Source organism: Corvus hawaiiensis, chromosome 6 (genome assembly GCF_020740725.1).
Source record: "Corvus hawaiiensis isolate bCorHaw1 chromosome 6, bCorHaw1.pri.cur, whole genome shotgun sequence".
Lineage (NCBI taxonomy): Eukaryota > Metazoa > Chordata > Aves > Passeriformes > Corvidae > Corvus > Corvus hawaiiensis.
In genome coordinates, this window is record NC_063218.1 from 55,710,895 (window position 1) to 55,737,752 (window position 26,858).

General features: G+C 42.7%; 1 protein-coding gene and 1 long non-coding RNA gene across 3 annotated transcripts in view; one reads left to right on the forward strand and one right to left on the reverse strand.

The window, feature by feature from the left end:
* TEAD1 (TEA domain transcription factor 1) overlaps positions 1–20,584 on the forward strand; it is a 100,912-nt gene extending 80,328 nt beyond the window's left edge. For both annotated transcript variants that reach the window (XM_048305753.1, XM_048305754.1), the window contains 4 exons: positions 2,123–2,296; positions 12,936–13,076; positions 13,965–14,117; positions 14,771–20,584. In XM_048305753.1, the coding sequence (XP_048161710.1) occupies positions 2,123–2,296; positions 12,936–13,076; positions 13,965–14,117; positions 14,771–14,884 (582 nt within the window). In that variant the 3' untranslated portion in view covers positions 14,885–20,584. The remainder of the gene's footprint in view (positions 1–2,122; positions 2,297–12,935; positions 13,077–13,964; positions 14,118–14,770) is intronic.
* Positions 20,585–20,643: 59 nt separating this feature from the next.
* LOC125326981 overlaps positions 20,644–26,858 on the reverse strand; it is a 131,073-nt gene continuing 124,858 nt past the window's right edge. Inside the window, exon 6 of the long non-coding RNA XR_007204097.1 lies at positions 20,644–20,813. This is a non-coding gene — a long non-coding RNA (uncharacterized LOC125326981). The remainder of the gene's footprint in view (positions 20,814–26,858) is intronic.

Sequence of the window (26,858 nt, forward strand, 5' to 3'; positions counted from 1 at the left end):
CCTGCTCCAATATTGCATTATCATTTGTTAGTTTGCAGAAATATGCCATGTCTAATTAGCTTAGTAATGATTGTACTTAGCATAGGAATTGCAGCAACATAAGGAGAAAATAATCACACATTGCAATATCAAAATAAACATTTCTGTCCTAAGAATGTTGTCAGGTGATGTCATACCATCTGTCCTACTGTACCCGCTCAGAAATTTTGCTGCAGCAGCATCTGGTGCTTTGGCGAGCTCTGCAGACAACTGTGGCAGCTTTGCAGCTGCCTCCAACTTTGCTTTTGTATTTAAAGAGTAGTAAGACTTCACGCTCCATGTCCCTATAAATGTGTTTGCTGTTACTGAAGTTTGGATACTGAGCAATTTGTGTATTTGCCTGACTTGCAGAATAAGGTACAGTGTGTGAATTGTCTTGGGAGTTTGCAGTGGCCAAACTGTAAAATACAGCTCTCCCTTCCCCCTTCCCTCCACAGCCATCTTTGGGCTGGGAGAGAGACACCCTTTTGGGGAGAAGGAGAATTTACAGGAGAATCTGAGCCCTCAGTTCTGTTTCCATAAAAACGTGGTTACTTGTACAACCTGGAACAACTCCAGCAGACAAGACTGAGAGGAAACAATCCCCACATTTCTTTTGCTTGGGCAAATGCTAAGATGTTATGCTTTCCTTTCTGCTTCCAGAAAATTTAGAAAGAAATACAACCCTGCAAAGAAACACAGGCTGTATCACATTTTTGGCCTCATACCCAGATACGTGTTCTCTGGTTCTAAATTTGGATTTCACTGTGCTAGATGATTTTTTAATAGATTTCAATTTCATTTACTAAGTGGAGAAATCTAGCAGTCCATTTCCTTTTCCCCAGAGTTTTGGACATCTGCTAGGGAAGACTCTGCTCACACCGAAGGAAGGCTCTGAGTGCTTGCCCAATTCATTTAGATTTGTCACTTCAATTTGTTCATTCAGCAGGTACATTGTAAACAAAATAGCTTAAATGAGGTTTGCTTCGGGGTTTTAAATATTTTATTTGTGCCTAGCTTTTGGGAATTGCCCCTTATATACAGCATCTGTTCAATGTGACAGGGTTTTCTAGTGTTCATTGACTGCATATCAGCTTTCCCTTAACTGATTTAGAGAAATGTTTTGTGATCTGCATGGTGAAAACCCCCAGTGTCTAATCCTGACACTCTGGAGCTCCTTCACTCTGCTCTCATGACCCCAGGAGGTGCTGATTGACTGGTGGAGGGTCTTTGGTGTTCATCCTTCCACTTTCATTTCGGGTGCTGAAAGGTTCTCTTGGAGGAATGGCAGCCCCTAAAAGATCACATTGGACTCCTTTGGAGTGGACTCCACCAGGCCAAGGATTTCACCCAGGCAGGAAAGCCGAGGTGATTCCTTTGATTATAATGAGGTGTGATGGGATGCAGTTAAGAAATAGGAAATTGCAGCTGAATGTGTTTTGGCAGGGATGGTCATCTACAGAGCTGGCTCCCAAGGGAAGGGGGAAAAGTTGGGCTCTTTGATATTACATGGGTCAAAATACAGGAGGACATGCAGTGAGGGCAATGTCTACAGGAACAGCAACACCGAGTAACTGGCCTTCTTGCTACTGTCATCCTGCAGTTAGAAGGAAATCCCTTCCATCTCTTTTTGTTGAGATGTGCTACAGATAGAGGTTTGGGGCTTTTTGATAGACAAACAGGCGGTGTGCATGAGTGGGTTCTGTGGCACGAGCAGAAATTCAGGCTCTGAGGACGCTGGCCATTAAAAGGCACTGTCTAAAGGAGCAGAAATAGGCTTTCCTCCTGAGCACATTCATCTTTTTATGCTCAGTGAAGGGCTCTTTATCACCGTGCTGCCACTGGGTCTTGCAATGTAAATAACCCCCTTGCAGAGGCCCATGCTTTGGGGTTTGCAGTGGGGACACAGGTTTTTTTGATGTTGACCCTTGTTCACAAGGGTCTGTGACACAATCAGTGAAGTTGTTCATGGAAACCATATTGCAGAAAATCCCAGTGCCAGGAGCGATGTGCGAGTCATTTAATCCATCAAAGCGCAGCCCCCTGCCGTAACAACCCTCTATTCTTCTCCTACAGCACTGATTTTCCTGTTTCTTCCTTGCAGTACAATAAACACCTCTTCGTGCACATTGGACACGCCAACCATTCTTACAGTGACCCACTGCTTGAGTCGGTGGACATTCGTCAGATTTATGACAAATTTCCTGAAAAGAAGGGCGGTCTGAAGGAACTCTTTGGGAAGGGGCCTCAAAACGCTTTCTTCCTCGTAAAATTCTGGGTGAGTAAGACGTGGAGGACCCCTCCTGTCGACGAGGGCTGTGTGTGGTGTTCAGCACCCTTGGGGTGCCTGTGGAAATTCCCTCTGTTGTCATGCACGAGTGCAAAGCTGTTCTCCCTTCAGGTGGGACGCTGGCCCGGGGCCACTCCTGCTGACAGCTCCCCAGAAGTCAGAGCAGCAGAGGCAGATGTGCCTCAGCTCTGCCTGACTATGCAGCTGCTGGGCAGGAGCCAACAGGTACCGGCAGCCCCCTTTTGGAGATGGGGAACTGCCATCTAGTGGTCCAAGGAAAAGCAGGGAAGGCACGGCAGTGGAGCCTGCTTTTGGGTGTTTCCGAGGTGCAGCTTCTGCCAAGTGCAAGTGGTGCAAGGATCAGTCCTGCCATCAGCCCATGCTTGTGAAGAGAGGACCAAGCAGGATGGGAACTGAGACAACTGTGAGCCTGGGAGGGTGCTGGGCTTTTCTTGAAGCACATTTCTACTTGCCTTTTTGTTAGTCAGCCACAGCACTCTGCTCCAAAACTTACCATATCCGAGCAAGGGTGAAAAAAATAATTAGAATGGAGGACTGGGATGCTGTGTATTGATCTAGTCATGATAAATTTCACTGATACGTCAGTTTTTTTCTTACTGTATTTACAAAATCTCCTGTTAGCAATATAATAATAAAATAATAAAATTATTTAGGTTGGAAAAGGCCTCTAGGATCATTGAGTCCAACCATTATCCAAGTCCCCCCTAAACTGCTAAAAGGTTCACCCAAAAGGATCAGCAAATCTGCAGGCCGAACCTCATGCTTATACTAAAGCTTTTTATACTCACTAATTTGTTAGAGTACTTTTTTTTGTGGTATACTCCTTTTCATAGCAGTAGTTATCATCTAAGGATTTTAAATTTTTCTTTTAAAATCTCAGTAAAAGGGGCATATTCAGGGTTTAATTACAGGGTGGACAGATTGAGGCTGAAGCCAGAAAAGGTTGATCTGGAACCACTGCTTATGATCAGATTTCCTGGCGTTTATCTATGGGATTTGAGATACCCTGCACCTTGTAAATCCCCCAGGCTTCATATCTTTCAAAGAGTTTCTGTGCCACCAGATTTAATAGTGGAAAATGGAATAAGGGAAACTTCTTTTCTCAAATCTGGATGTAGAAGGACTAAGCCACTGAGCAGGAGCTGTGCTGGACTGCAAAAGAAACCCATTGAGAAATTCACGGGGCTTAAAACTGGGTCTGGGAGCTGTAGACCAAGTATTTGAGGGCTGGCTCAGCAAAGGGGCCAGATAGAGGAGACAGCATAGGAGTGGGAGCTGAGAGAGTGACCTGGAACAGGCAGGTGAGAATGTGGAGTCAAAAAGAGGGAGGCAGTGGGAAGAAGGAGCATTTGGGATAAGGAGCCTGCAGGGAAACACAGGGATGAAGTACAGCAAAAAAGGTTTCTGAGAGGTGGGAATAGGACAAATGTAACAGTAGGAGAAATCTGGCTGCAGAGGAGCAGAGCTCAGAGTTAAGGGTCTGTGACCACTAAATACCATTTCCTTGTGAAATTTGGCTTCGGCTGAGGACCGTCATCTCTCCAATCCACTCCCCATAATAAATACTTGCAAAACCCACTGGCAAAAATGAATGTCACCTCACATGCCTGTTCTCATTTCCCACAGAGAATGATAAGCCTCAGACTTTATACTAGACGTGGACGCAGCAGAGATTTGTGATATGGTAATTGATGTATTGTATGTTCTGCTTTTTCTCCATGTGGAAATTGATTTTCAGGCATGCTGAATGCTCAAAGGTATACCTAAAGCCAGTAGAGACCTTCTTTGAATCACTGAGGTCTGTGTTATACTCCTGAATTTGAAAACTCGAGTGCCAGCCTTCTCTGCTTTGTCTCCTCCAAGAAGTGCACACGTTTAACACTCCTGTGTCCGTCCCACATCTGTAACGTGGGGGTGATACCAGCCCTTCACACCAGGTGGTCACTGACAAATCAGACTCATGGCTGTTTATAGGGTCTCAAAGTGATGCCATGAAAAAAGGCTCCATAAAATGTATAATTCTGTGTTCAGCACAGGTTCTGAGCAGTGTTCAGGAAGCAGGGAATGGGCCACAATGAACAGCAAAGACAAAGAAATGTTCTGTAGCTGCTCAGAGGGTGAGTGTGCAGTTGTGTAGCTGAAGCCTGTGACATGATACAGTTCAGCAGTCAGGATGTGCAGGCAACTTCAATCCAACATTTCCTAACCTCACCGTGCCTTCCAACATAATGGCCTTTTAATGCAATTTTGTGCTGTATTAGCTTAGAGATTAAAAAACATACAGTGCTAACATCCTTCTGAGTTATACATTAAAAATGTGGTGAGAACACTTTCCTGAGCCATGGTCTTAAAATAGACCAGTGGATTTTCTCTGTCATCAAGTGAGTGAGGGAGAGAGAGGGTGCCTGAGGTAGTGTTTGAGTGTTGCAAGAGTCACGATGAATACTCTTCTAGGAATAAACTTCACACTTGTGGCCCCCAGCCCTAAACATATGTAGGAATATGTATAGGAAAACCAGAAGATAGCTGGCTGACTAGTCATGAGAATTAGATCCTAAACTGTCAGCTCACTGTCTTTTATTTCTTTTCACCCCAATAGGGTGTTTGTTCAGAAAAAAAGGATGCTGTTCCCATTTTTATGGGGAGTGTTAACAAACTGCTTCAAACAGTCACCAGGGTAAAGCTGGCACAGGTTGCTGGCAACGTTTTTGACCCTATAAGTAACCTGAAGTTTAGTCATATGAGAATAGATTAATTTTGGTTGAATTAAATATCCAGTTCTGAATAAGTATTTACTCTCTCATCATCTGCTACCTCCTCCTACTCTGTAAGTTCCCCTCCTTCCAGGTTCTGTTCATGATGTGTGGTTATTGCTTAGTCCTAATATTGTCTCACCATTTATTTTACCATTTCCCCCTTCCCAGCCTTTCTGTTGCCTTCCTCCTTTATTATCATGCAGCCATCGATCATCTGCTCAGCACTGTAAGCTGCTTCATCCTAGGTGACTGTGGCAGTCCTTGTTTTGGTGGGTAAAAGAGGAACGTGAATTTTGGTTGGGCAAGTAAGTACAGGTGTGAAAGCACTCTGAGGAGAATCAGTGAAAGAAAAGCAGGGTCTGAGTGAAAGAAGTCAAGGCAAGCCAGAGAAAGGAAGCAGGAGAGTGTCATGACGTGAGAAGCTTGAAAGTGAAGGTGAGGATTTGATGCCGGAAGGGATGGTGACCCTGCAAATGGATTTAAGGGAAGTCAGCATGTCACTGGAGGCAGCACAGAGGGTATTTTGTTCAGACGTTCAATCCGCTGTGGAACGGATATATGGGAAACAGGAAGACCACAGATGAGTACTTGTACTGAGGATGACTAAGCCAGAAAGCAGCTGAGCTCTGGTAGCTGGAAAGAATACTCCTCTGGCTCTTTCCCATTTGGTTCTGCTTCAGGCTGCTCAGCAGCACAGTTTTCCCTGTTGTCCTGGTTTCGGTAATAAGGTCTGATTACAAAAAAAGTGGGAGGGAAAGGTCTGAGATCTTGCAGGAAGACATTTGGCAGTTGTGGAGTTGACTTAGCAAGGCAGCACCGGGATGGAGTACAAAGCAAAGTTTGCTTTGCTTTGCAGAGCTTTTTTGGTTTGTGCAGATTGTATCTCTTGGGAAACACAACCTGATGCTGGGAATGGATGAGCTTCTGGCCCCACTCCTGGTGAAACATCTGGATGTCACACTTATGGGCCTCTTCCTACCTCACAGTGCAGGAGGTACAAAAGGAAGAGACTCCTCTTCCTACACCACCTCAAACAACCAACCTTACAGCCCTGCAATGCAATTCCCTGGTCCTGGTCTTGCACCAGGAATGCAATGACTCTGTTCCTCTCCTTTATCCCAGGCAGTCACTGGGAACCACAGAGTTCAGGGAAATTGCCACAGAAGCCAGACTTTTACAATAATTGAGGGAGTTTTACTTGGTATGTTGTAAATAAGGAACAATGTCCTAATGATGTGGCACAGGAAGTTTGTGTGACAGGGATATGAGACTGGAGATTACAGGGCTATAGAATTAAAACAGAAATCAATGCTCCAAACAAATATAAAAGCTGTCCTAGAACACTGATGCAGAGTTCAGGGAAGGCTGGAGAATATCTGCAGAGGGAACCTTTCCCTGGCTGCAAGTTGAGTGCACAATCCTGCTTCTCTCACCTTTTGGTGCTAAACCCAATCTCTGTAAAACAACCAGGTATGATTCATGCCATCTAACCTTAATCTGAGTAGGATCAATGCTCCTGGTGGTTAGTTTGTATTTAAACTGGTTTTGTGACTTGGGAATAGCCCCAAAGTTTTCTGCTCTTTGAAGTTCCAATTAGCCTGTCCAAAAGCTAAGTCAACCCAGGGTGCCTGTACTGGTTTCTTTTATTGGTTGAAGTTCTACTCGTGTTCATATCTAATGCTTCTCCCACTGATTGACTGCCCACTACTATTCTTAAATACTGTAATTCTAAACCATGCACTTAGGCCTCCTAGACTAAATTCTGCTGCTGTAGGTTTGTTATTTCTCTCTCAGGTTTTGCTTCAACCCCCAACTGTAAATTTTGAGGCAAATTTTTCATGACTTTTCCATGGAACCTACAGCACTGTGCAGTGGGTCCTGCCTCCATTGGGATCCTTAATGCTGGTGTAAGCCCACCTTGCAATAATAACATGCCGGGATTTTGTGTCTCTCACACTGCCAAATGCTCTGTGCCAACCTGAACTGGTTTCTGCAGCTACAGGGACAGATTTGGGAAGAAAATATTTCTGAAAGGAAGAGGGATGTTTTCTCATTGGTGACATAGGAAAAAACCAACTGATACAAATTAGTGTTGGCCTGTCGGGCTTTCTATGGATCTGATCCACTGGCTTAATTTTAAATGTTTGCAGTAGCTTGAATGATTCTTCTAACTGAGAAAAGCTTAGTCAGAGCTCACTGCAACTCTGAAACAAAGACCCAAACTCATCTGAAGATGCGTGGATGATATTAATTGATGTTTAAAATGAATGCCTCTATTTGCAGGAATCTGCAATGCAAACTAGGAGTTTTAGAAAGTAATGCATATTATAATTAGGGCAAGCTTTTAAAGATGCTTTGAAGTCCTAAACATTTTTGAAATTCAAATGTGGGATGGAAATAAAGGAATCTACACAATAAAGGGGCATTAAATTATGTCTCCCAAAATTTCACTGTTTTATAGATGTAAATATATGCCATAATTAGTGGTAAGTAACATGAGGAGGATAGTTAAGTTTATTCCTATTCTTATTCAAAACAGCTGTGGCATGAAAAATAATGCTCCTTCTCTTTGTGATGCACTGGAACAAACAATTTACCCATGTAATCAGTGTTCAGAAATGGCTTGTGCCTGTGGTCTCCTCCCACCCCCTCCTGAATTTATCCCCATGTGCCTCCAACCCTCTTAAAAGGTGCAGAGATTCTTTGTGCCCTTCATTCACACGTGCACAATTGCAGCCACTGCCCTTTTTTTGTTGTTTTGTTTTTCTTTCTATTTTTACATGTAATTTATATTGCATAATCCAGAATCTTGGAGTTCCCTACGCACACGCAGACGCACACACACACACTCGCCAGCTTGACTGGCAAATGATCTGCAGCTCACAAATGGGACCCGTAGTGTGAATGGCTCTATGGCCAGCATGCAAATGTATGCAAAACAAATTAGGTATGGAAGAAAGCAGACATCCATTTGCTTTTCCCCACCACGGCCCTCTAGGCACAGGGGCCTCACGTGGTGCTGAGGAGGAGCCCTGTGCAGGCTGATGCAGGGGCTGGATGATGAGTGGAAGGGGCTGGGAAGCTGGAGCAGCTTGGCCTGTCCATCACAAGCCCAACCATGTGGCAGACCTGGACACAATTCCTGAGCTGCACAGCGACGTGCCAACGGCCCAGATGCTCCCGTTGGAAAAAATTGCTTCACAATTTGGAATCCCTGCTCTTTGGGGGTGCTTTGCAGAGGAGGAGGAGAGGCACGATGCGGTCTATGAGTAACACACCTCCCTGCAGTCAGCATTTGCTCAAACCTATATGTTGTTAATAAGTGACCTGATGTGCTTAATGTTAACTGCTGAGTGCCAGTGCAAGCTGTTCTGGCCCTCCCCAAATCCCACTGTTTCCAGTAGGTGCTGTTTTCCTTCTACTCAGCAGGATGGATTTAGACTCTTCTCAGCAATTTTTGCTGGAGTTGCTTTTTTGGTAGCCAAAGCTGTTATTATTACACAAGTGCTCTACCCTCTGCCCCTGCCTGTAGCACAGAGCCCAAGAGCTCTTGGGAAAGGAATGGGAAGATGGTTTTTGGATTTATTTTTACTCTTTATTTTGTTTGCAGCCAGCTCTGTTTAGGTGTTTCCTCCAGCACATAGGCAGAGGCTTCTTCATTCAGTGTATCAAACACTTGGTGCTCTTAATATGTAGTATTTCCAGTGCTACCCATTGACAAGCTCTGCTTTATTAATGAATTAATCATGCTCTTACACTGAAGATAGGGTGCCAAAAAGCTGAGTGCCTCTCCCGCCTCCAAGTGCATTCAGCTAGTATGAAACTCAGTGCTCAGAAATAAATCTCAATTAGAGTTCTACTCTTGAAAGTAAAGAAAAAAAAAATTTAAAATTCCATTTGTGGTTTGGGATCTTCTCCCCCCTTAATTGCATTGATCTTTAAAACTCAGTGAGTAAATGGACTCCTGTTCATCACACATGATCATCCCACAATGTTTTAAATGCCCTAATATTTGAACTCATGCCAATATATTTGAAGTCACCATTCAAAAAGTTATCTGTACAGGCAGCAAGAGTGCTCCCCAACCCCAGTGCCTGGAGCCCAGAGCACAGCTGCCTGAGAAGCCATCCAGGAGGGAAAGCTGTTTTACAGCCCAGGAAGCCTTGCAATCTGTGTCTGAGTGCAGGAGAACAGCTGGAGACAGAGCACCATGGAAATAATGCACCAGAGCTGGTAGCAGCACCCCAAAGGCTTGCCTGTTGTCATGTTTTTCACAAGGATCATTGAAATAGGAAATTATAAGGAGAAGACTAATATGATAAATTCCTGTATTTCAGTTTTGTTGTTATTATATTTATGTGCTCTTGCCTCTCATGTAACATAGGCAGTGATCTTTGCTAAGTAATGTTTGCCACTGGACAACACCAAGCCTGCTTGAACCAGAGCATCCCTGTCAGATATTCAGTTGGTTAAAAAAGACCCCAGGTAATGGTGATTTCTCCTCATCTGAGAATTATGCCAGCGTTCCATTGCCATCAGGGTTACCAGCCCCTGCCTTGTTTCTCATTTTGCTTTTGCTTAGCTTTAGCTTTCTGCCTTTTAATGTCCTTTTCTGCAAGATTTAATCTAGGAGAAGACTCTTCCCCATGTAGCAACTTGTAGGCTATGACAAGGTTGTGGAAAAACTTCCCTTGGAAAAAGTAAGTAGATGGAGTTTCATTAGTCATTCACTACAAAGGATGTTTTCCAGACCTGAAATCATTCTTGTAACTCTTTGCTGAACACTTTCCAATTTTCCAACATCCCTTCTAAAATGTAGACACAAGCCCTGGAATCAATACAGTGGTAAGGAGCTAAAGCTGAATACCAGGACATTCATTTATAACACATCGCCTTATTCCCACATCTACAACTTTCACAGCCACATAGGTAGCCTTCTCTTTTTTTTTTTTTTTTTCCATAACCTTTTGGAGAAGGAGAAAACCAGCAAAAAATTTATTTTAATTTCATCAGTTTAAGAAATACAATTTAGCTTTTAGCTGTATATGTTCAGGCAAATCCCTTACTATTTAAGCCATAATAATACACTTAAGTCCTTAAGACAATTGTTACAGTACTAAAACAGGCATTGGTGAAGCCTTCTTTCAAGAGCATTTGCTTGCCAACTCCTATGACTTTTTAATGTTGGTTGGTGTTAGACTTTTTTGAAGAGTCTTAAAGCTTCAGCTCTCAGCAATCAGTAATTATTTGAACATGAAAACTGTTTACGAAGAGAATTCTGTCCTTCCTTGAAAATACCTTTATTGTGGGCTAGACTCAAAAAAAAAAAAAAAAAAAAAAAAAAAATTGAAGAGCAAACAAGTAAATGAAGATAATTCTCATCTATATGGTCATCATGGGACTTTTGGAACCATGTTGTGATTGCATCAGAGTAAATCATGACAATTGAGTGATAGTTTCAAGTGTCCCTCACTGAAACATCAGGCCCCAGCCTGGATGTTTTGTGTACACAGTCCTCCCGGTGATTTCACAAGAGCTGGAAGAGCTGTGGGAGTGAACAACAGGGTGCCAGATGGCCACATGTGTTACTTTTCCAGGTTAAGTGTCAGCATGTAAATACAACAGTTAGATGTTTTTTTTCAGTGGGCTTCAAAATCAGAAGTCAGCAGATAAAAAGTTATCCTTTTTTAACTCTCTAAACATTTGTTATTGGCGTTCGAAAAGCAAGGTCTGTGGCAGTTGCCTTTTGACAACGTGAAATTGTGAGGGGTGGTTTAGTTATGATTTCCTAAATATTTTGCTTGTATCTGAAAGGAGAGAAAATGTTTTGCTAGTAACACTGCAATTGTGGTAGCAGCAGGAATAATTGCATTTCAAGAGATTACTTCTATTATTATTATTACCATTAATTACAGCAGTGCAATTGCTCTATCAGAAATCCGAATTCTTCTGGTGGAGCAGCGGTGGTGTGGCCGATGGCTGCTGCAGTTTGCTGTGTTTAGAGGCTTGCCATGTTTCGGTTGCAGGCCAGCTGTGATGGCAAATTGCTTATTTACTACCAGCTCTGAGCAATTCCTTACAGCTCCCTGTGACAGCCCTGCTTTAGATGCACATTAAACATTAACTGCTGACCTCATGCAAAGCAGGTGCAAGAAACAAGGTGCAACAGTGATAGGATTTCTTCCTCTTATGCAAAATACGTGACTGTGGGGCTGTTTGTGTTACTGAGTGCAAACCTCAGGAGGCTGCTCCACTGATTAATTTACAAAGCCAGCCCCAAGTAACCTTAGACCTGTGTCTTCTCTGTACCACAGACTAGCTCAGTGTGTGCTATTATCAGAATATTGCCTCAGAAGGCCATACCACAAATAAGGACTGCAGACACTAAGGAGGATTAATGAGTTGTTGCCAAGTTAAAAATTAAATAGCAGTTACAAATGACCTGAACTATGGTGAGTGTTCCACACTAGAATCGTAGAATGGTTTGGTCATAAGGAACCTTAGATATCATCTATTTCCAACTCTCTTGTCATGGGGACCCGGTGGCTCAAAGCCCCATCTACCCTGGCCTTGAACTCTTCCAGGGATGGGGCATAGGTAAGCATTCCTGTAAACAGGGTTTTTAAAAAGTCCAAGGGTAAACACGAAAGTATCTGTCAAGTATTTTGTGTTCCATTTCTGTATTAGGAATAGAACCAAGCAGAGTTAGACTTGCAAGTGAAACAGCTGCAGAAGTACATTTCCCTGCTAAAATGCTCACCTCAGCATAACTTGCAAATTCAGGTGATTCTTAGCTGTCATGCTGCAGTAGCTGATCAGCTATTTCCACATGAAAGGAAAACCCTGCCCACCCTCTCCTTGGGCATCAAAGATGTCAGCAGAGCTAATGCCTGAATCAACAAATCCAGCTGGGCATGTCCCTAGACTCTGCCTGTATCCATATTAGCGTGCTTTTAAATGGAGGGCTTTTGAAAATGGATCCATGATGTCAAAGAGCAGAGTGGCAGAACAGCTCCAGCACTGCTGCAGGCCCGGGGAGGCCGGATTCAGCAGGTGACCTGTGTGGTTGCTTTGTAGCCAAATTAATCCTGCTGTGCGCAGGGCTTGGATTCGGACATGAATAATTGAAGGTAGCGCTGTTCCTCACTTGATCCTCTGAGTCTCGGTCTCTGATGCTGCATATCAAAGGCAGCTGGATGGTTATTGAGGCTGCAGAGAAATGCTGGAAGCCAGCAAATCCTTCCAGCAGTATTTGCTGGTGGTGGGCACGGCTCTGTGCACACAGGGAGCCTGGGGTTGTGTCAGACTGCTCTGTGAAGTCGAGTATTTTGCTGAATCAATGCCATATGGCCCGGCAGAGTCTTATCAGAGATCGATCCCGTGGTGCCCAGCTGTCTCCCTCTGCCATGGGGATTTCATTGCTTTAAGAAAGGAAAAGGAGAAAGTGAGCTGTGGCCTCTCTGAAGTGGGGTGGCTCAGCTGAATTTGAGACTGCAAGGCAGGTTCACTTCAGAGGGGTTGGCTCTGGAGCCAGGCTTCTTGCAGGTGATCATTCCTTTGCTCCAGGGTTTTCATCAGCTATCTGCCAGACAAGAACATCACCTGTAGCCCACAGAAATACTGGGTCATCTTTTATTGTTTAAAGTTTGAATAAATTGCTGATTTCCTCAGGTTTTTACTGCAACAATTAGGCCACTGCTTCCCTGACAGACTTTTTCCACTGTCACTGTCATCACCATTAAGCTCCCCCCCTTACTTCTGAAAAGAATGGGGAGCTAATGACAGCTTATGCTATTCCCACTGTCAAATGAAAAATCAAATCTTCACCATCCATTCCTTTTTTCCCACAGGCTGACTTAAACTGCAACATCCAAGATGATACAGGAGCGTTTTACGGAGTCACCAGTCAGTATGAGAGCTCAGAAAACATGACAATCACCTGTTCCACCAAAGTCTGCTCATTTGGAAAGCAAGTAGTAGAAAAAGTAGAGGTGGGTGATGTGATGGGATATGTGCCTTTATTTATTTTTTACCTTTCCTAAGCACAAACCTGTATGGCATGGTCAGGTCTCTGGCTGGTTTGTTGTACAGTGATACTGCAGCTGGGGACTAAGCCCCAGACCCACATCTGTCATGTACAAAACAGTTTTAGTGGGGGAATTTTAGCCTAGAGCTGAAGGTTGAGCCTTTACAGATGTCCTGGTCATTGTTTATGTCCTTTCATATACCAAATATGTTTTCTAACCATAAAAAAGAGGTTTTAGTAATTTCCTATATTCCAAGCTTAGAGAAAGTCAAAAATCCTCGTAAACCACTGAGTAGCTCATCTGAGGGATTGGTAGCTGGACAGCAGAAGTCCGAGAGTCACAGCCTTACCCTCCTTCGGGAATCAAAGTCAGTCTGGTTTTCTTCCAGCTGTAGTCCTGCATCTTTCTGGAGTTCCGAAATTGCCTATTAAAGCATGCAATAATAGATCTATGTTTGTATGTGAGCACTTAAGCATAAATACATAAGCTTAATTTTGCTGTTCCCTTTGCAGACAGGCACCTCAAAACTCCTGTAAAATCATCTTATCACAGTTTTTGGCTCAATTCATTCTTACTCAGTTTGGGACTTTATAATCCTCATCTGTTCAGTTTGTTAATTTCCATGTTAGAGAACAAGTAGTGATAGTATAATTTTTGATAATCAAGGGCCCCATAATTTTTAGCAGGGCATTGCATAGCTCGGGCAGGGAGTCAGAGAACAGGCAAGTGTGTGTCTGAGCCACTTTCTCTTTTTCCTGTCTACACAAAAAAAAAAGAGAAGGACATATTTAGTGGTCACTTCTTTGCTATTTCTGAGTTATCACATTCTAAATGCTCTTTATGTTTTTTTAGACTGAATATGCAAGGTTTGAGAATGGCCGGTTCGTGTACAGGATAAACCGCTCTCCAATGTGTGAATATATGATCAACTTCATACACAAGCTGAAGCATTTACCAGAGAAATACATGATGAACAGCGTCTTGGAAAACTTCACAATTTTATTGGTATGGACTGGCTTTTTATTTTTCCACTTCTAAGATACTCTCAGGCTTTGTATGGCTTGCTCAGCTTATAACGTAGGAAGCCAGTTTCCAAATGCCTTAGTCATGTTCTTACCAAAGAAACTGTCCCACTGACTTCAGAATAATTCTCTTGGAATTGGACGCTATAGACGCTCAGGATGAAAAGGCTCAGCTGGCTGTGAGCATGAACAAACATCTTTGTTATGTTCCACAAGTTTCAGCTTACTTCTTCCTTTTTTCCATTCAAATCTGGGATTTGAAGAGAGCCTGAGGCAGTAACTTTGAACCATCGCGTTCATCTGATGTGTCCTTACTGGGGCTCGGTTACAATGCTGCAGATGTTAGTGGCATTAATTAATTCTTGGGCAGGGAAAAAAGGCAGCAAATGCCCAACAGGTGACCTAAAACACAGAGAATGGTCCATGTAGTGGCCTTTAAGCCAGTTTCATCCAGTGACCCAGCTTGCTTTCCCTGTTGCTCTGTGGTGGCACCTCAGCCAAGCTCTTAGAGCCATGCTGCCTTGGCTGCTGCCGCGGGATTGGGGCAGGACCGAGGTGACACCGGTCACTTCTTGTTTCAGCCCTGCTTTTTCCAGGTGTGTAATGCTCCGTCTGCCTCTTCCTTCCCCCACACAGGTGGTGACAAACAGGGATACACAAGAAACCCTGCTCTGCATGGCTTGTGTATTTGAAGTGTCGAACAGCGAACACGGAGCACAGCATCACATCTACAGGCTTGTAAAGGACTGAGCAGTTATTTATATATACACTTCATTTCACTTCTTTTTCAAAACACAGACTGTAAACCTCAACACTAAGTGGCAGTGCCTCTGGCCCAACTTTCACCCACATTTTTCTAAATCCTGTTTTAGTGAAGTCATTTTTAATGTGTTCATATATAATTGTAGCTGTGAAATTCTGGTACAGTTGTAAAAATTATTTCTAAAACTAAGTGTTCTTCAAATTTGTAAACCACAGTTCTTTGGGAAGACTGTATTTAAGAACCTAACGCCTCTGTCTGTGGAGGCCTATTTTTAATTCTGATAGAAAAACGTATGACAGAGCATTTGCCATGGGGAAAAACTGACAGCATTTATAAGAATTTATTTTGGGTTTTTTTCCAACATGAAATACTTGTTTTACAATGCAAGTGAAATTGAAATGAATCTTTAGCTATAACTGTAAATGAGTACACAAAGTTAATAATCTTTATAGAATTATCTTTGTAACTAATTAGGGTGGAAGATATGGACGAATGTAATTCACTAAATTATTTTTTAAAATGAAACATTTTTCTGTTTGAAACCAAATGAAAAATATAGCCTTAAGAAATGCCTGATAGAAACAGACAGGTCCTAAAATTAGGCAAATTTTGTATTTTTTTCTCAACGCTAAAACTAATCTTCTAATCCATTAAACTTTCAAACAGGTATTGCAGAGAAAGAAAACATCATCCCTTACCCCTAACATATCTAGTGTATTTTAAAAGAGTATAAAGTTGTATTGTACTAATATGAAAATTTGATTATTTAATGAAAAAGATGGCTCATTTTGCAATAAGTAGGTAAATACTGAAGATTTAGACTTGCATTATATGTAGTCTCGTGTGTGCGGTTATATTTTATATGGACAACTATGTTTTCTAATAAGATGAGCAAAAAACTTGCAACTCTGAAATTAAGAGATGAACGGAAACAACTGACATGGTGACAGCATCAAGCCATTCGCAAACAGAAAGCAAAACACTGATGTGTTTGAAAGAAGAGTGTGTACACCTCTGAAAGGATCAGCAGCTTTAATATCTGTGAGACGCTAGAAAATCACAACCAGCATCAGGCAAAGATTGGAAAGCGGAGAATTTTATTTTTTTCCTCCTTTTCCTCTTAATCATGGTGCTCTTACACCTCTCCCAGTTGTCTCTCCAGGTCTGGCAAAGACCTTCTCTGAAACAAACACACACCTACCACATGGGGTCTGCTGTCCTCTTGGATGTGGTAGTATTCGTCCTTCTGATAAATTCAGGGAAGACTCCAAGAAGTGAAGTACAGCTGGAGATATTTTAACACTGTAAGGCTTCGAACCACAGCTGTGGGTGTGAGTGATTGCCTGAGGTCTCCACACGTGAGAGCAGCAGCCTCATCCCTCCCGTTCAGCACAGAGGGCGTTGCTCAGTTCCTCTCCTCCCGCTGCCTCTCGTGTCCCAAGCAGAAGTTGTTTGGGCAGGTGCTGGGCCAGCAGAGGGTTCTCAGGCAAAACATTTGTCTGAAAGGCTGAGGGCTGCCTGACCAAGCACAAGCCACCTAAAAGATCAGTGATGAGTTATCAGCAGAGATGGTTCTTAGGAAAGGTTTTGCCAGTCCTGAATCAAAGTTCACGTTTTGCAGGCCCCTCCTCCCTGCCCTTTACGATATGCTCCCATGCACAATTCAAGCAGGGAATTTACTCCCAGGCACACTGCTGTAGTCTTCAAACAAGCAAGTCTTATTTTTTCTTTAAATTAGATCCCTGCATAGTCCTTTCTGTTGGAATTGCCCACTGTTGAAATGTCTAGACTAGAACAGAGCCTAGGCAAGGTAGTGGGTCAGACCATCATCATCCCTAACGCTGGAGAGGTCTCGGTTTCGAGGAGGGTGCAAACATCACCGAGGGGAAGGGAGGCTGCTTTAGTCCCTCAGCCTGATCTGACTCCATGAGGTGGATGGTTGCTGTGATGTCTAGCTGTGGATATTAGGGCTGATGATCTTTCAGTTTATACTCTGCGAAGTGAACAGAGAAATGTGTCCATGGCAAGGTCTCTTTTAACGTTCATTTTTAACACTAACCATCACATCAGGAAAAGCACTGCATTGTAACAGCCTAACGGTAGCCCTTTATTCTAAGCACTTGGTGTTACAAGTCAAAAACTACTTTTTGTTTTTTGTTCTAAAGTTGTCTTTTATTTAGGGTTTGAATTGTGGGTTTGGTGGTTTTTTTTTTTTTAATTTTTTTGTTTAATAACAAGCAAACTCTTTAAGGCATATAAAGTATGTGAGTCAATGTGCAAAACCAGGTACAGTTTTTTTTTTAATAGGATCTGGCACACTACATATGCCATAACTATAGGGTATAAACAGTCACAATGTTTATTGGTGTTCACATATGTAATATTAGGGAAACTACTTCCATCGTCTTTTCTTTACATTTCTGTAAATGATCCATACCCTGTATATGTTAATTCTTAAAAGCCTTAATCCTTCAACTGTTGAGTGTGGGGTGTGTAGTCCAACAGGCTGCCTGTAAACTGTGAGCTCTTTTGTAAGCTGGAAGTACTTATCTTGTTACTGTTACTTTTTTGTAGGAACCTTTTAATTGAGAGCTGCCAAAGCATTACAATATGCAGTGCCTTAGCATTATATTAGAAGTACCTTTAGCCTCTTAACATTAAATTTTATACATTGTTTTATTAATTGGTTCCATTTTTAAAATATCCGTATTTTTCCCCACAGGAACGCTCTTTGACTGCTTGGTCTAAACCAGCTGTCTGTACAAGTCAGTCCCATTGCAGTGAAATGCCTATACCAAAAGGAAAGGTTACAGATTCCTAGTTCTCCCTGAAAAGTGAATCGTATTAATGAATGCTGCCTTTTTAAATTTCATGACCAAATAATTAATTGTGACTCTTCTGCACTCTAGCATGAAAGTGCCTTTGGTTTGAAATTCCAGCTTAGAAAAGTGCTGCCATAATAATGACAATTTGTAGAGAGACCAAAAATATTTAGTTATCACCGTAATGCCTTTGGTTTATTGGAATAGGTTGAATCTACAGGCCTCCATTCACAAAAGAGCACCATTCATAGCAAAGGGATTTTGCTAATGATCAGCCTGCTGGCGAAAAATCTACTGTTTGCCATTTCTGACAGCATTGCAAACCAGCAACTGATTCGTCTGTGATACAAAAATGAAAATATTCGCATTTATATTCTCTTCATCCAATCACGCATCTGCATAATGAGAGATCCGTATCCTACAGAATTTCAGTGGACAAATATGGCTTCATTGATCTCCTCTAACAATATTTTGGTATCTGTGAAGATTCTTTGTTTAGACAGAAGATTTTGTTTACAAAGTTGTGCACGCTGAAGGTCAGATACATAAAACAAGACGAACATGGAGAGCTGAGCATAGCGAGGGTAAATGCAATTGTGTGGGTTTAAGCATTGAAACGCTGAGTGTGAGCCTTGTGGATGAAGGTGCTGGTAGAGAAACTCTGGCCAGCACGACTCAGAACACAGGGTTGTTTTGTTTTCCTCCCAAATGATGTCTTGGAAAAAAAACAAAAAAAAGTTAGCTCCTCTTAATAATATGTCTGTATTTGATACCTTCTGTGAACGGGGGCCATACTCTCCACTACAACTGAAATCGATGGGAAGAGGAGCAACATTTTAACAATTTTAAAAGGAACAAATATCAGCAAAACCAAAAGCTGTCAGAGGGATTATATAGTTGTGAATACAATTTTAACTTGATTTTTAAACTATTTGATGAAAACTAAGATTAACTTTTTATATAGAGAAATATTGTGACACTGTGTGGTAAATATTGTGATAATTCAAATTCCCTTTCTCTAAAATATTATTTTTGTTATTCCTTCAAGGTCTAAATCTCACTTACCTCTAGAAGACAAGTAATCCTGTTGAACTCAATGAGACTGAGGTAGGGCAAAGACACTTTTGGCCCACAAGCAGAGCACACTTTTTCAGTTATTGCCAAACATTTCGGCTGTGCTAGTCAATGTTTGTTATAAACTACACCTCTGTCTCATTCAAACAAGCATAATGGTACCGTTTGGGGCTGTTAAAAATTGCTACTCACAAATGTAGTTTTACTTACTTGAATTCCAGACTGATTTTGTTTAGGTACTGCACCACTATTTTGAAGGAATTGCAGATCTAATGCCTGTTTCTCATTTTCCCCCTCCACCACAGCTACAGCTCAGTTTGGCAGTAGCTTCTCCCGTGGAACCCCATGGGATGGGCTATTGGGAATAATGAAGGGTGTACATTAATGTTGAATGTAAGTAACTGGCCAGTCCGAGGCAGATACGACATTTGACGTGCTAATCCGTATCTATTTATTTTCCCACTGCGAGTCCTGGGGCATGCCTGCTGTCTGAAGCAGCTCCCCTGGGAGTTTTCCTGGAGCACTCAGTCAGTCACACTGAGAGCCCTGTTGTTGTCCCCCCTTTCCTTTTCCCATGAGGATACACGTGCCTGGGCGCGCGGCGGATGTGGGGAGTAGAGCCCGGCTTTGTCCTTTGCTCAGGATGATCTCCTTTCCCCCTCTTATCTTTCATAACGAGATGTTTAGCCCCCTAAGAAAGATTGAGGCTGGATAAGTCAAAGTACAAGAAACACTCTGGACATCTTCATCCTTTAACTTTTCAGGTCATTCTTGCTGAGATCATGTAATTAGTTTTAGTGTGTAAATTAAATCTTAAATGCACTCAGTTGACTAAAAGGAGATGGATCCCTGTTACCTCCTTACAGAATATGTGTTTTTGTTTTTGTTTTGTTTTGTTTTATGGGCCTCTGATTCAGGCTCACGACTGCAGACAAAAAATACAATATGTGCCTGAAAAAAAAAAAAAAGACAAAAGAATTTTATAACATTGAAAACCTGAATAGCCTTTAATTCTTCAGTGCATTTTATGTAAAACAGGTTGGGTTTTTGTTTTGTTTTGGGGTTTTTTTGCCATGTGCATTTGTTCACATTTGTAAATGACTTAATGGAATTCTCACTTTATGTTTATTTGTGTAATGTGTATAAAATGGGTTTGTGACTTAAGCATATTCATATATGGTCAGTGGTTACTTTAATATTGTACTGCTGCTGGTAACTTTTGATGTAGAACTTGCCTTTTGATGATAAAGTACCTCTAGGTTAGACAGTGAGGGAAGGCTCTTGGAAAAAACTGAATGTTCTCCAATGTTTTCTTAACATATTTGCAGAAGCTTTCAAAAGGAGTTTCAGTCAAACCTCTTGGCAGTACAGTATTCTTGTATTTGTTATTGTCTGTGTGTAGGTACTGGTACCTTTTTTTTTTGTTTAAAATGTTTTAAGTGTTGGCTTTAAAGTGAATTTATCTTTAGTATGATAGTAATATGAAAATTATAGGTTTTGTGTGCAGAGAATTTTTTTATAAAGTGCTTTGTAAAAAAAAAAAATGTATTCTAGCTTTCGCGGTACATATGTGTGATAACTTTAATATCCATGACAGTTAAGTGCAATTATTTCATCACTCTAAAAATGCTATTTTTGTGTCGGTTACTGCAGGTGTTTTCATGTCTTTGCAAAGTGACACATTTTGATGCCTTCTTGATAAAGTGGTAGAATTTTTGTAGCTTTCTAGAAACTTTGTATTCATACAGTATCGATTGAAAATAAAGAAAATGAAAGTGTTTTGTGCATTTATCATAATCTCTTACATCAATCTCTTCTTAATGTTGGGTGTAGCTTTCAAAACCCTTTTCCAAAATAGCACAAGGCCAGACTTGCAGCAACACATGTGTACCTTCCTAAAGGTGCCAAGGAGATCCAGCAGGATTTACAGAAATCTGGAGGGATGGTGCTTGAGGCTCGCACATCTAGAAGCTGTGTTCCATGAAGAGTCCATCATCCTGCTTCTTGTTTGTGTGTCTTCCTAAAGAAACAGTGGTGGATTTTATTGAAACATCATTTAAACCACACCATTACAATGGGAAAAGCCACCCATCTCTCTTAATTCCAGAGTTAGGAATGACCTGCTCAAAATATTACAGAATAAATGGTACAAATACATCATTTACTGAGCAACTAGAACTGACCGAGGAGCACAGTGGTTATCTAAGGTCATTTCCCCCAGAACACCGAGCTCTGTGGGAACTGAGGTCCTAAAATTGTGCCGTGTTTTCAAGAGACTCGTTTCTTGTTTTTCTTAAACCACCTGCCCCTCAGCTAACAGCTGTACCTGGTATGATGAGAGGATGAAACAAGATCAATTTGCCTCCTGCATTCACAAAGAGAAACCACCTAGCTAGGGGGAAAAATAAAAGAAAAAGAGACTAAGAGGGATATCCTGGCTCAACTGAAATCAATGGGAAAGTGAGCAGGACTTGGTAGAGAAAAAAAAGTACATCTGGCTCATCTTCTGCTTCCACAGGGGAGCAGCAGCTTTTGAATAAAATATACCACATACCCCTCCCACACTCCCCAATTCTCCTTTGGGTGGCAGATGTTCCACTGCTATTTTTAAAATACCAGCAGAGCAGCCCCCCTCCATGTGCTAGATGAATGGGGTGAGAACAAGGCACAGATATGGTCTGTTTTGACCCTGTTTTCTCTTCTTTGTTCTCATTAAGTGTATGGCTTCAGCCCTTTGAAGTGTGTTAGCTGTTTCAGAAGCAACCTGCTTCTTAATTAAGGTTCTGCTTCTTAATTAATTTAGGTTAAACCCATAAATCTTCCACCTTTGGGAAAATGTCACGCAGCATTTCAGGCTGGGAGTCCCCATGTAGTGTCACCATCAGTTTATGAAGGAGCTGGTTTCAGTGGGAGCCACAGCCCCTCCCTGATGAAGCGTGGGATGGTTTGCACGAGCAGGGAACAAAGAAGCCAGACCAGTTAGAGCACAGAATCCATCTGTGGTCCATGGACTTCTCTCTGGATTTTAAATTTTTTTTGAGATACAGCCTATTTGACACTACAAATCCAGGAGACATTTCATGCTCACAAACCCACGAGTAAAAGGAGGGCTCAGAGCTCAGCAATGTGCTAGCAGATGTCTGCAGTCCCCACACGCAGCTCTAGCTGTTCATCCCAACCCTGACCTTTTGCAGCCTCACTGTTGTTGTGTGGGGCCCCTCGAGCAGGAACAGCTGAACAATCTGTTACCCCAAACAGTGGCAGCCTTGCAGTGTTCATAAATAATTACCTGCCTTGCAGGGAGGTGGGACACTTCACTGGTTAATGGCTGTAAATTGTTCTAGGATTGCTGATGTTCCCTGAGAGCTAGAGATGTGCTGGGGACACTAGAAGGTGGTAAGGGCAGGAGGGAGTGGGTAGAGACACTGTACTAGGAGTGGAGGGAAAAAGAAAATTGTAGAAACCCAGAGTGCAAGTGACTGGGAGAAAATAAGTAGAATGGTATTGCTTTTCAAAGAAAATGAAAAGATGAGGAGAGGACAAAACAGGAAGAAGGGACGAAAAGGATCATTAAAACCTACCACCATCAAAAAAGTGTCCATCAGAAGAAGGCAGGAGAATCAGAGTAAAATATAAACTACAACAAAACAGACAAACATTCACCTAGGTAAATATAATTTGCTGCTGTTTGGTTTGGGGTATTTTTTCCCCTCCTGCATTACTTTTTATTAGCCCTTTCTAGTTTGGGGCATATCCTCTTCAAGCTTAAGGGAAAGGGCTGCTGGAGACCTCCACTCTTGTGTGCCTCACTGGGGAGACTCAATAAAGCCCAAAAACCCTTAGCAAGCCACCCTGTAACCCTCCCTGGCAGATGAGGAGCTGGCAGCTTTGTTTTGGAGAGAGGGAGAGAGAGAAAGCAAAATGAGCAATGGCCAGAAGAGTATCTGAAACAATCAGCTGAGCAAAGACATTTGAGTGCAAGTGACTGCTCTCAATTTACTCACCACTGGGGATTTCTGAAGCCACCTTTCTGCAGATGTGTGGGCTTGGGTGCATGCACAGGGTCCATTGCAGGTTTAGTTGGTGAATTTAAAAAATACTCCTTTCCTTGCCCCTCACTCTGTCCTAGAGCTAAGAGCATAAATGTGTAACCTTGATGTTATCAAACGGGAGCAGAAAGCCAAGAACCAAATGTTTTTTCATAAATCTGTTTCTAAACATCTTTATCAGCTTTAAGAGATGTCCACACATAGGGAACAGGAAACAGGGAACAGTTTTGGAGCCTCAGGCATTGTAGCTGTCCCCTAACTGTAAAGTCAGTGTCCCACTATGGATGGTGGTTGGGGCCACCAGAGAGAAAGGTGCAGGAGCTGTGATTAATATGTACAAGTCCCTTTTCATTCCTCTTACTTGTACAGGTCAGTGAGAGGATTAGCCCTTGCCTTGCAACGCACCTCAATGCTCTGCCTTCTGGACCTCCAGCACAGACAGGGTATGGCAGCAGCTTCCAAACTTACCCTCTGAGCAGAGCACTGAGCTGCATGAGCAGCTGACTTTCCCAGTGGGTTAACAAACTACAAACTGATTTTTTCTTCTGCCCCAAGCAGGTAAATTTATTAGCCATATTTAAAGATAGTTCTCCATTTTTTTTTCTGTTGGCAGAGACCAAAGAATAAGGAGGTTTTTTTTCCTAGACTTTTAAAAATTCCTTTCAGCTTAAATCATATGTTCTCTGCAGTGTTATCAGAGATTTAATTTTTTTTTTCCAAGATACTTGTCTTTTCTTATCCTTTTGCCTGTGATGTTGAACTTCTGACTGAGCAAAAGTTCCTACTTGGCAAAATGGACAAGAACAGCATCCAGGTTATAACCCTTCTCTTTGGTACTTCCTTTCTGACAGAGTTTTATGTTAGTTGAAGGGAATGAAGGGGAAAATGGGGTCTTCTTATTGTTTGGCCTTTCCATTAGATTTAACATGAACCCACGTGAAAAACTCAGGCAATGAAGGACTAGATTCAACCACACTGCCTGCACACATATCACAGCATTGCACAGCACAGAGAATTTGATGGCTTCTTTGTGAAATATCTGTATTGGTTTTGCCATGGTTATGTTATATTTTTACTAGGTTTAATCTGAACTTTATCGCCAGAACAACACGAAGGGTGGAAACTCAACGGCTCAGTCCACCCCAGAGTTAACAGCAATAACGTGGGAGCCAGAACACCAGGCTCAGCAGGGTTCACGCTCCCTATCTCCTGCAGTGATCTCCTGTTTGGAGGGAGGTGGTGGTGAGTAATAATTGGGAGGTGCCCCAAGACTCACCAGCGATAGGCTCTGGATAAGCACAAAGGAACGGGGAGATCTGGGGCAGGAACCAGCAAACTCCAAACTTCCTGGCTTTCCTGGCCTGCTTTCACACGTCTCCCAGATAACAAAGGACAGTGTCCTGTGAGCAGTGAATACATGAGAGGGGTGTCTTGAGATCTTAGACAGCCCCTCTCATTTTTGCAGAATCTTTCTCTCCATCTGCCCCCTTCTCTGAAAGGCTATTCCTTGATCACCAGGCTCCACAATTCCTCTTCACTGCAGGGCATGCAGGGCACTCAGAGCTAGGGTATCAGCTTCACTTTTTCTTTTTCCATGTAAACAAAACATCTTCCCATTAAGAACATCAGTGCTGGAAGTGGTACACAGTTAACAGGAACTCCGAGAGAGCAAGGCTAAGGGCTCAAGAGCCACTGGGAGGATACACACAGGTGGTCAGGAAGGCTCTCCATGTGCCCTGCTCTAGGCCAGTGTGGTTTCTCAGCTGGGGAGGAAGTGGGAGGAGAACCCTCTATCCCTGCAACCTGTAGCACCAAGGGAATAAGTACAAGCACAATGGAGGACATTAGCTTGAAGGTACTGGAATGCTAATGGAAAGGAAGAACTAGCCATAGGGATTAGCCATGATCTGAAGATGAAGCTGGTGAAGCAGGAGATAGCACAAAGACTGTTCCAGAGAGCCTTTTTCCACCACTTCTGGTCAGACACATAAAAAGGCCGAGCCAAAGTCAGTGTTGGTCAGCTGGAGGCAGCTGGAAATGTATCAAAGAAAAAGGAATGAACCCAGAGGACCTGCCTGAGGAAAGAGTACAGGGTGCTCATTATTATGAATTAATATGTATGCGGTCAATAAGCTGAGTAGGAAACCACTGAGAGGAAGGGGAGAAAAACATCAGATAACAGCGGAGAAGGTAGCTCTCAGAAGTACTGAGAGAACAGGTGCAGAGCTCTCTGTGTTTGAGTGGATGGATAGCTACAAGTGACCACTGCCAACTTCAGAAGTTTCTGGACAAATTAGGCTTTCTTGGGTGTGTCCGTGCATGGGAAAGCTGTGGATGCAGCAGTAGACAGATTTACAGATAAGAAAGATCTGGGAGGGGCTGCCCACAGGTTTTCTGTGAAAGGAGATAGATGGGAGGTCAAGGGGGGCAAGGAAACGAAAGCCATGGAGATAGCACTGCACAGCACAGACTTGTTAAAGTGCCTGTCAGCTGCAGCAGCCAGCTCCTCCTGACTAGGACAGTGTGTGGTGGCTGCTCCTGTCTGCAGAACAGGGGGAACAGGGCAGTGGTGGGGCTGACAGCCCTCAGACACACTCAGGGCTGAGGAAACAAGACGTCACCTGGAGCTCGTGTTTGGCTGCCTGTTGAGAGGACAGATGAGTATTTCTGCGTAAGAGATGGTCACGATTACAGAGGAGATCTCTGGCTTTGTCACCCTCAGAGTGCCCAAGTAACAGGCAGTGGGGGGTGGGGGTGCCCAGTTCCTTTAACAAATAGAAATAGAGGAATTCTGTATAATATTTTAGCTTTTTTGTTCAAAGGTTAAACACAAAGATGCTGTTCAGCCATTAGAAAAGTACCTGATGAGAAGCTGGAACTCTGGACTTAGAGCATGTGTTGCTTGGCTCTGCTGAAAACTAGGAAACAGCCCTGAGTGTGGACAGCCCCACATAGGGGGGAAATATAGGAAATATGTAGGGAAAAATAGTTTAGGAAATGCTAGGAAAAGAGAGGTCATGTCAAGAGCCAAAGGAGTAGAAACTTCTCTGCCAGCAAGTGGATGAAAAAGCTTGAAAGTCAGACCAAGAAACAAGCCAAAATGTCTTTAAAGGAAACATTCATTCTTCCATCCTTACATTTCAAGATTGTATCAATGCCTGTAATAACTGGATTTATCTCTCCATATGATAACGCCGGGTTTTGTGCTTATATGAAGTACCAGTTTGTGATCTGAACATCTGACAAGGTCCCTCAGCCAGGAGCTCAGAAGGCTCCACATCTTCTCCTCACTGAGGAGGCCCAGGTAATTGGGGATGCCCAGGGAAAGGACATGGCCCAAGACAACAGCTGTATCCTGCAGGATTCTCGTGTGTGCTGCTGCATGGCAGTGTGAGGTGGAGCACGGCGTGGCAGTGAGGCTCATCAGGCCCTGCTGTGCTCATGTCATGACTGCAGAGTGTCTCAATCCGTTTACCTGCAAGTACCAGGTATAACCAGGTTAGATAAGAGCATTGCCACCATATGTAACCTTTGGACTTTGGCTCGAGGCTTCTACTTTCCCTTCTGGAGAGAACACATCGTATTTCACTGTCTGCTTTATTTCTTTCTCCTTTATTGCAGTTGTGCTCAGTACCCCACACAGATTGATTTTCCTGGAGGCACAAACAAGCAGATAGAATCTAGAGGACGTTTAAATAAAGGGAATCATTGTAAATGGTCTTTGAATTAATAAATATATATAAAGATAAATAAGAGACATAGAGATATATAGGACATATAGATTGTTCAAACAAATCATGACCCATCTGTTCGGTGTGCTCTGTTTATGTGTGCTCTCGGTGCTAGGATATCCTGGAAAACAGTAGGACTTTCTGGACACACTTGGGATCCCAGCTGGGATGCAGGAAATTTGCCACAACATCAAGCGATTGAAGGATGGATCCCAAGATAATAAAACATGCCCAATAGGAAGAGTTTACCCTAAAAAGAACACCTAAAAGGCACAGTCTACCTTC